At 43.2% G+C, this 10,733-nt stretch overlaps 1 protein-coding gene across 1 annotated transcript; it reads right to left on the bottom strand.

The window, feature by feature from the left end:
- Positions 1–2,091: 2,091 nt before the first annotated feature.
- On the bottom strand, positions 2,092–10,475 carry ccnb3 (cyclin B3). The gene is made up of 12 exons (XM_069672604.1): positions 10,389–10,475; positions 10,024–10,161; positions 9,720–9,803; positions 8,051–8,163; positions 7,769–7,952; positions 7,561–7,659; positions 7,372–7,464; positions 7,001–7,138; positions 5,059–5,214; positions 4,829–4,978; positions 4,086–4,216; positions 2,092–2,693 (listed from the first exon to the last, which is right to left on the bottom strand). The coding sequence occupies exons 2-12, from the start codon at positions 10,105–10,107 to the stop codon at positions 2,624–2,626; spliced, it is 1,302 nt and encodes a 433-aa protein (XP_069528705.1). The 5' UTR covers positions 10,108–10,161; positions 10,389–10,475; the 3' UTR covers positions 2,092–2,623.
- Between the last annotated feature and the right edge of the window lie 258 nt (positions 10,476–10,733).

The raw sequence follows: 10,733 nt of genomic DNA, 5'->3' as shown, positions 1-10,733 counted from the left end.
CTCTACTTCCCACATTTCCTGTCTCTCTTTGGCTGTCCTATCTTATAAAGACAAAAGCCCAAAAAAAAATCTAACTTCAGGTATTTGCACACCTGATTCAGGTCGGGCCAATCAAAACAGTTTATCTGAAACAAGCAAGAGAAGCAGAGTCGGGGCATTTTCGTTTACAACCAAGATTGCTGCCGCAGTTTTGACACTTTCTAAATGGAACTGGATGGTGGTTCACACTATGTACCAATGGTGAGAGTTGGTTTCTTTATTAAGAGTTGGTTTGTTGGGGCTCAGCAGTTAAATCACACGTCCCATGTGCAAAGGGTACATGGTGCGTTCCATTTACCTTGGAAGTCGGAGGTCGGAACTGGGAATGACGTGACACCGGAGTTGACCATGTTCAAGTACAAGTCGGAAAACCAAGTTGGAACCCTCCAGTAAAACAGTTCTTGTGCTTGCTCTCTTGGACAACTACAGAGCAAATAGGAGGTCCATAACATGTCCACAGATAGAAGTTGGACAGTACTGTGAGTACGGCTGAGTCAATGAGACACAAATAAGACAGAAGTGACAATAAACAGTTAATACTAGTACTGCTTTCAGAGATTATGAGGTCGGGGTTGGTGAGGTTCCTCTGACTTACTGAGTTCCAGTTGAAATTTCCGACTGGGAACTCGGAAATTCTGACTTCCGAGTACAAATGGAAGGCACCAATAGTCCTCGATGCGGCGGCCCGTTAAGGAGCTCAAGGGTCAAGGTCAAGGATGTCTTTATAATCCCCGAGGGGCAATTTGTTTTACAGCCAGCAGTACCACAAAACAATCACACCAACAAGAAGAGGTTAAAATAAGAACCACATCAATGATTAGAAAAAGGCAATGACAACAAATAAATAAACACTTTGAGCCATTTAAAAGGACGATGGCAGATGGGACAAAAGAGTGTTTCAGTCCGTTTGTCGGTGCAATGTAACAGCAGCCATTGAAAAGAGGATGGTCCGGATCGTGTAAGAGTCCTGAGTTTGAACACGTCAACGTGGTGCCTGCAATTTTGCAGCAGGTCTTGACTTTGCCCAGCATCCTGTTTTTATTTTTTACCATAAAAGCAGGTAAAAGAAAATGTAAGAACAGATTCAATAAAACAAGAAGAAAACATTTTCATAAAAACCCTGTCAACACTAAAATTGCGCAGCTTGCGATAAAAGTACATTCTCTGGTGAACTTTTTGCAAACAGCGTCAACCTGAAGTTCAAAGGTGAATTTATCATCCACAATGGTACCAAGCCCATGCTCCCACCCTTGACCCCTTGCAGTGTCATCCCCACTCTCTCTTCCCTATTTTACAACACTATTCACCGTCATCTCACTAAATCAAGGCAAAAAAAAGACACCTGCGTGTCATTTAGAAGTTGAACCAACCGCAAGATCCCCTTCAACTCCTCAGTTGCACCCAAATAACAGGAAGAACTTATTCGAATATTCGAGCCAAAAGAACTTGTACAGAAGTAGTAAATGTTTAGTGTTAAACACAAGACATTAAAGCAAGATAAGTTAATAATAAAAGATATTTAAGAGATAGCGCAGACATGAAGAGGGAGACATCTTCCTTGAAAATGATGCACCCATCGTCTCATTCAGGATTAAACTTTGAGATTGAATATTGCAGATGGATCTGTTTTATTCTAAACTACAGCGTCTGTACGAGCTGCATTCACAGCTTGAACATGGTTCACTAACAACTTTCAAACTTTCATGTCCAACTACTTTCCCAAAAGGTCAAGAACGAGCATTAAGCTGCGTTACACAAGGTTATACTGACGCATCAGAAGTAATCCTGTTGAGAAGGACTTCAGTAGATTCGCCTCCTAATGAGATTTTCAAACTGATCTGGTGTCATAAATATTTCATGTCGGTCTCAGAGACGCTGGACGACCCTGTGAAGGATCCTGAGGTTGGACGTGCTGAGAAAGATGGTGCTGTACTGACATCTAGTGGCAGGACAGCGCCATTACACGTCCTGTATAAATCAGGTTCAAATGATGCTTTGATGAACTTTAACCCCTCACAGAGCAAATGATGAGCAGCCGTTTGAGCAAACACATTTAAAAAACACATCTTTATTTTAAGAGTACGCATGACAGCCATTTAAAAATAGCACAGCATCATCCGGTCGTCTTTTATACAAATAATTAGCATAGTGATATAAACATGATAAACACTGTACAACGTAGGAAATACACACATGCTAACCTGGACAACATGGAACCTGTAAAAACACGTGGGCGAGAGCATAGTGCATCAGTATGAGTCACCCCCTCTCCTTCAGCTGCACACCTTTTATATGATTAGCTTTCAGATTACTGACGAATTAAGTTTTAAAAAGTTATGAACGTAACTAAAATAAGTCAGAATTATCAACAATCTTAAAACAAAACACTGGCTAAACTTTCAATAACAAATGCCCACGTTAAAACTCTTTTCCATCACAAACTGGAATTAAACATTTATTTCCAATATCGTATAAAAAACAAACTAGACTGTGGTCATAAATATTAAAACATATTAACAGATTATGTACAAAGTTTGAGGGAAATATTTAATTTTTTCAGTTCGTCTAGACTGGAAAGATTCTCTCACTGAGACAACGCTTTCTCCAAAGTGTCCATGTCGACCAATGGCAGGGAGGCGACTTCAAAGAACACCCTGAAAGAGACAATCTGTTAATGTCGAGCTGTTTCATTTCACATGAGAGGGATTGATGTGCTGAATATCATCGCGGCTGAGGCACGAGGCTGCAGATAATCACAGCTGTGCTGATATTAAAGTACAACATCACGACCTTGAGTGTGATATTGCTTTTATACAACTTACAGAAGCAACAAATGGTAGCAAAAAGCAACAAGAGATTATTAGTTTTTGCTCCGCTAAAGGTTTTTCCGCTCCGAGCTCCTCAAGTTGAAAAAACTCGAGGCAGAAAAGCGCCAGACGTCAGTGACGTTTTTTCTCATTGTCTGATCGGACGAATGGAGATGGGGTCTCATGTGCCCACACAGATCTGTTTCCCTGTGTTTAATGTGTTTAAGAACAGCCTCTCACCCTGCATTAAAGTGCCCTCCGCCTGTCCATTTTATATACTGAGATATAACAAATCTGTTGAACACAAAGTTAAATATTTTAGCTAGCCAAAAGCCTTAGCAACAGTAAAAAAAAATAAAAAAAAAGGAAGCAAGCTGCCCTTTTTTTAATTGTAGGCTTCAACAGAGAAGGCAGTGCAGTGCGCCTCGTGTTTTACAGCCTGCCAAACGCGCTCTGTCTTATCGGGACCTATCGGGGGCTGCATCCTTCGAAGGCCGTATTTGAAGGTACACAGCGGCGCGTTGACAGCTGTCCCAATTCAGAGGCTCCTTCAGATGCGACCGACAAATGTGTCCTCCTTTTCCCCGGGCCGTCAAGGAATGCGCCTGATGTATCCTGAGATTCATTGCGCACCAATTCAAACGAGACGGCGGAGGAGAACACTTTAAATGTAAAAGCTTTTGGTTTCAACTCAATCGAATAGCTAGACATACAGTACATAATAAGAGGTTAAGTTACGTGACGTTATGCTAGCCAGTTAGCCCGATAGCTACCTGTTGCTAGGCGACAGGAGCGATGTTTGGTGACGCAAACAGGAAGTCCTCCGTAGACCAGACTGTCTCAGTTCAATTCGGCTTGAGCGTCTACGCCGGCTACGAATGACTCATCCTCTGTGGACCGCCTCCTTCGACGGATGCAGCTCTACAACTTAACTTTTGTTGCCGAGCAACCCCAACATTCTCCTGCACTGCGTCACTACAGATCAGTTTTGTTGTTTTTATCTATCATCAACCAGTGAAATCGGAGTCTGCTGTGTGATTCAGCACCAGCTCGATCAGTGTAGACAAACACTGTCTGCTGCAACAGTATTCAGAACACCTGGCTGAGGCGGAGTGATACACAGAGTGAAAAGTCCCATGATGATGTTCTCTCATGGAATGCCTCTTGTCCAGATTGCTTGGTCAGAGCTATCTCTTGTGTAACGTGTTTTGAATCATCAACAGGCTGCTTTCTACTTACTTGTGCGAGTATTTGTTCCTGACGGCTCTCAGTTTATCGTCAGAAGGCGCCGAAAGCATCACGTGGAGCTTTCTCACAACCGGCGCCAGATCAGACGCCTGATACCCGGAGTGGAACTGCAGGATGGGACTCTGCAGCACGAGAGAGAGAGAGAGGGAAAGATAAAATGATTTATCGCCAATGCTCACACAAAAAATCCCTGAGATGTAATACAACTACAGCTCGGGTTTCATCGCTCCGTCTGTGCAGTTTTCAATTTGTTACACAAACATCATTTCTAAATTGGAAAGATCTCACAGCAGCTGATTCGGGAGGCAGCCCCGGAACGGGATAAAATTACCCACCGTGCCTTGTAACGCCGCTGCGATGATAACTCCAATTTACAGGGGAAAACTATTTACATTTAAATTGATAGAAGGAGGATTGTTCACTGGAGGCAGAGCTGCAGCCGGGCTGAGAGTTTAAGGGCCAGGAGCTGAGGACTGGACTGGAACCATTTCACCTCAGAGCGAACAAGCAGCCGTTTACTGCGCTGCTTTGGAAATAACTAAGATTTTAAACCTTCCAAAATGTTCTTTGTTTACGGCAAAAAAAACATTCCTTCGTGGCTTCAACAAAAAACACCTGGCTCACATCATAAACCAGACGTGCCCGGTCAAAACTCAGATAGATCAGAGATGCAAAAGTTGGAGGAAAAACAAACACATGACTGAAAAAACAAGAGAAACAGAGGAGGGACTCACCCATCCTCCCAGGTCTTTGGTCACCAGCGCCATCAGCAGGCAGGCGGAGGCCAGCAGTGACCCCCTCTCCGACACCATCTCCATCTCCATCAGACTCATCTCGCAGAAGTACCGCGCCAGAGTCAGCGTGTCCATGCCCGCGTTCACACACTGCAGGGACGCACGGCGCACAGTCAATACGAGGGAAAGTGGAGCTGAGAGGTTTAAAGCACTCGAAATTACGCGCTCACCTTGGCGTAGCGTCTGAGGAAGCGGTAGGGGATGGGGATGTTGATGTCGAAGCGGAGCGCCTGCAGGATGTTTGCTTCCGTGGAGATGAGCTCCTCCCTCTTGTACGCATCGTCGCAGATGTAAAGGAAGTCGTCGACACAGGGCGGACTGCGCTCCTGCAGGAAGATGAAAGTAAAACAGGAAGTAGTGAGAAAGTGTCATCCTCCCTCCTTTATTCACGTTTAACTCTTTGTCACTTCCCCTCCAATTATTTTATTTTGTAACTCTTTAAACCCTCTGAAAACAGTCCTCCTGTTTGTTACCCTCTTTCTTTATTTCTCACTTCCACGCTTTAATTGTACTCTCTTCTTCACCTTGTTTTAATTCACAATCTACTTTAATTTTATCACTTTGCTTTGCTTCAGCCCCAACACACCTGCACCACTGCACAGCTGCTGGCCCCGCCCCCTCTTTCTGTCTGTCTCTCTGTCTGCTGTGTTGACTGTCTTCAGCTACCAAATGACATCACCTTTTATAAGTTTCATAAACAGCGACAATCAGTGCATTTACAATAGGGACACGCGGAGATACACAATAGGACTGTTTACACTGTGTATCAGAACTGCATATGATTGTGTGCGGACAGAGAGCGTCCGATGTCGGACCCTCTTTTGATGTTTGAACAGTGTGTGAGGAGTAAACTGGTCCCGCTGTTTATTTGGTTGCCACGACTTCACGCATGATTGACGTCATATGACTCCTGTCTCTGGCAGTGTTCGAAATGCAGTACTATATACTGCATGCTACGTGCTATATACTGCATGCTACATTCTATATAATACATGCTATATACTGCATACCACATGCTATATACTGCATGTAGCATGCTATATAATACATGCTATATACTACATGCTACATACTGCATGCTACATACTGCATGCTATATACTGCATGCTATATACTACATACTGCATGCTATATACTGCATACTGCATGCTATATACCGCATGCTACATGCTATATACCGCATGCTACATGCTATATACCGTATACCACATGCTATATACTGCATACCACATGCTATATACTGCATGTAGCATGCTATATAATACATGCTACATGCTATATACTGCATGTAGCATGCTATATAATACATGCTACATGCTATATACTGCATGTAGCATGCTATATAATACATGCTATATACTGCATACCACATGCTATATACTGCATGCTACATGTTATATAATACATGCTATATACTACATGCTACATGCTATATACTGCATACTACATGCTATATACTACATGCTACATGCTATATACTGCATACTGCGTTCAGCGGTAGTCTGTAGTATGGAGGAGCTTTTCAAATTCATTTTGCAGTATGCTACGCCAGGCGGAAGTAAACAATACCCGCTGCTTCTTTAGCTATAGCGCCCCCTTCTGCTGGAATGCTGCTGCTGTCCGTGATTTCAACTGCCGCTGTGACGTTCCAGCGCTTTGCATTGTGGGATACACCAGGCGAGGTAGACCGGTCCGACGCATACTGGAGATTTTCACCGAATCCGGGTATTTTAGGCAGACTGCACATTTTGCTTTTGTTTGCATACTGCGCACTACGTTTTGGCCAAATCAGTACATACTGCTGGTATAGTATGGCATTTCGAACACAGCTAATTAATGCTATTCCTCACTGAGGAGAGCGGGCGAACGACCGATCATTTCGAGCAGACATCTCCAAGGAGTCGTTTAATTGCAACTTTGGGACACGTTATAGAAACCTGAAGCAGCAGCGGCCCGCGGCGGCAAAATGTATGTAGCGTAAACACTGCAGAGCTTTACTCACATGCTTCAGATTGTATAGATTTTAAACAATATGAAGCGCTTGAAGACCTCTACTTGAAACAAAGCTAAAAGACCATTTCATGCATGATTTGCACGATGTTTAAAGGTTACCTCAAACTTGGAGGCGATGAGCATGGTGGTGGAGCCGACGAGCTGCAGCATCTCCCTGTGGACCGGAGTCTGGGACAGGTAGTGGTCTGTCAGCTTCACGGCCAGGTACAGGGTCTCGTGGTACAGCTCAAAGTTCTCCTGATAAAAACACAGAAACAGTCAACAGGCCGCACACACGGAAGAGTAATTAGGCTTCCAAGGGAGCTGTAATCATGATTCTTCTCATTATGTGCTTCAAAATTACGTTTATTTGAAGCCTGTGGAGTTTTAATCAGCACTGATTTCACTTCAAATGCACAAACTGGATTATCGCACCTACTTTACACCCTGGAAATCTTTCATTAACAGAAACACACAGCAGGAAAACTCACCTGCACTTCAACCAGCCAGTCGATCAGGATGGCCCTCATCTCGGGGTTGAGGCTGGGCTGTTTGGGCATGTAGTTACAGAGGACGAACTTCTCCTGCAGACAAACACGAGAGAAAAAGATGAGTTCTGGGTTCGAATATGTCCCTAAAATTGTCTTTTCAAAACTCAAAAGGTAGCTGTGCTGTCTCACCTCTCTCTGTTTGAGGTAGTCGAAGATCTCCTTCGCGTACTCGGGGCACATGTGACAGTCCTCAGAGTTCTCAGAGTCGATGTCAAACTCCTCTGGGATCTGTGAGGGTGGAGAGATCGTCAGAATCGTCTATTTGTCTCTAAATGGGACCATAATCAATAAAAATGAACTTCACTAAATTCACTTCTATGGTTGAATTTTTTCTTACATGTTGTCTCTGAAGGTGTGCTGGCACCTCCCGGGCAGCAGGGGGCGCAGCAGCAGCAGCAGCAGCAGCAGCAGCAGCAGCAGCAGCCACCAGCTCTTCGACTGGAGCTGCCGCTTCTTCCTTCTCCTCTGCGTCGGTCTTTTCTTTCTCGGCGGGCGTCCCCTCTGAGCTCACTGATGAAGACCTAAAGAGGGAGATAGGGCGCGAGTTAAAGATGAAGGAAAACTACAAGAGAGAGCATTTTAATCTAAAAAAAAAGGGGGAGAAAAGAAGTTAAATTACTTTTTGAGGTTGGCTTGGTTCTTGGTCGATACGGAGGCGGAGCTTGTTTTCTTCGCCTGCTTCTTCGTGGCGTCCTTCTTCCTCCCTGGAAGGCTGATCTGAACCTTATGAGCCTTCGAGAAAAGTCAAATTGACTTAAAATCATGTCCGATATTATCTCCTCTGGTTTTTATATATATATATATATATATATATATATATATATATATATATATATATATATATATATATATATATATTGAACAAGTGATAACTGGGATCAGCCCTGCCTGCTTGTTCGCGTCACAGCAGACAAACACGGAGCTCGTTTCACACTCAGTGTCGTGTGTCCTCAGCTCCATCACCTGTGAGCTCCACATGCTTGACACCTCGTTTGCGTCAGTGTCTCACTCACACTGTGAGACACATTTATGAGAAGGTCAAGAGTTTTCTGAAATATTTTACTCTCTGAAAATCCAGCTTTTGTGGTAAGAATGTAAGACTTTCTTTCTGGTGCTACTTTTGTGTACACACTTTGCTCATGTGAGAAACGCTGCAAAGAGAGCGATTTAGGGTTGAAACACTTTAAACACCTACACTTTAAGATATTTGTATTGCAAACAGCTAAAAAAAATCAACGCTATGAACTGTGAAAATGACACCAAAATATGTGAGAAGAAGAGATTATGGTTGAGGATACATGACTCAGCTGTATTTATTTAGGGCTGAAGAAATGCAGCCGAGTACAGCTGTATGTGCACGCTGCATCCTGGTGCACGTGGGCACTGCCAGAACAGCTCTGTAAGCAGGTACACGGTGTTTCAAGCTGTGTACCTGACTCTGATAGACAGAAGTAAGGCTGAAAATGGGCAACCAATCCCTGTAAAAGTTCTGCTTATTCATGTTTTGTGTGATTTTGCTTCACATGTTTTCAAAAGAGTAACAGCCACACACATTTGCAGGATTTAAAACACGAGAAACTATGACCACAAACTGTTATTTTAGAGGAAGATTTTGCTTTAAGGCAATATTTCTGTCACTATCACTGCACATGTGCTGTACAAAACAAACACACTCGAGTGTAACTACAACTTCTGAAGTATGTTGGTCAACATAGGCCCCGGTGCTGCTTTTCTTTGCTTCGCTATGGCACTTTGGGACGAACAAACAAGCAGGTGCTACAACATCACATCATACGTCTTGAAGGCTTAACCATGCGCAAAACCACAAGCATGACTCACACACTGATTTCAACCAAAGTATTGTAAAGAGCAGACAGGAATACACTTGCATGACTAAAATGGTAGCAAAGTAATGCATAGGCAAATAAGGCAGCTGGTGTTTCTAACCAACCAAAATGCAACTGAGAGCAACAGATTGCAAGACTTCTTCAAAACAGATTGCAGTGAAAAATTTAGATCACTAATGAACTAAACCACTTTTAACTGATATCAAACATCCCCCCCACCAACGGTTATCATAACATCAGAGGACAGGAAGCTCTGATAATGATGGGAGGAGTTTTAAACGTTTAGACGGTAAATAAATATCTTAGCGTGTTGGTTTAAGTGAATAAAGGAGACTTTTGTCAGTGCTTTCATCCATGTTTGTTTGTGCATTTAGTTTTGACCACAAATTTAAACGCTTTTCACTCAACCACAACCCTCAAACCGCGCCGGACAAGACTTACATTAGTGATGTCGATGAAAGCAGTCCTTTTCTTAGGGGCCCCATGAGGAGGGGAGGAGGACCTCTTGGCCTGGGGGCCTTCCTCCTGCAAAGCAACAACACAAGATTGAAACCACAGGTATCACAAACAAATCACGTGCACATGCACAGGCTGCAAAATGGAAAATATAATGGTTGCATTTTAGCGCATTCATTGTATCATTTCAAACGTGCACTTTGCTTAAAAGCTTATGCATGTTATGCTTCGTTTACAGCCTTTTCCACTGCTAATAGACTGGTTATTTAAAAGATAATGATTCTTTTACCTGGTTCTCACTGGTTGTAGCATTTAGCTTGGGTATCCTGCTCCCAGCTGTGACTGTGGGCTTCTTTCCTCTCGGCACAGGCATGTCTGGCTCCTTTATCCACGACAACAAGCTCTGCAGCGGTTGTAATGATGTGATCTACATGCAAAGAAAAATAGCCCCATTAAAATGGCGGGTTCGTTTTAATAATTAAAAAATGGGATGCGTGTTTTAGCTACATAGAACACGATGTAAAGCCGAGAAACTCCTTAGACACCGCTTTCATTATGCATCTTTGTGTTTGCAGGGTGGGGCTAACGCTGCAGAACCGACTCTTTATCAAAAAAATATCACGCCAAACTGCCCAAATTATTGCTTTGACTTACCGTGTTTTAAAATTCCTGCTCGTTTGACTCAGTCGCTTAGTTTAGAAACGGGAAAGTGTTGTAAATAGTCCAAGTTTGCCGTGTTGCTTCTCGGGCGAGAGCTTAAACAAAAGTGTTTCAGCTGCGGATCCAAATCTGCTGCGCTTCGTTCTCATTGGCTGGAATTTGAGCAGGGCTGACCAATCAGGGACTCGCTAGAGATGCCGTTGCAAAGGGAGTGTTTGTTTCAATGTAACGGCTCCGCCCGACGAGGCGATATGGAAAATGTTGATTTAAAAAAGCAATTTAATGCGAAAATTAAAATTATGTTTTATTATTTTATGTTTTTACGTTTTTTATTGATTC

The sequence above is a fragment of the Semicossyphus pulcher genome, unplaced genomic scaffold (genome assembly GCF_022749685.1).
Source record: "Semicossyphus pulcher isolate SPU_LCO1_2020_fin unplaced genomic scaffold, fSemPul1.0.p SCAF_21, whole genome shotgun sequence".
NCBI lineage: Eukaryota > Metazoa > Chordata > Actinopteri > Labriformes > Labridae > Semicossyphus > Semicossyphus pulcher.
The sequence above is the reverse complement of the archived record's forward strand: the minus strand, read 5'-3'. Positions and strand labels throughout refer to the sequence as shown.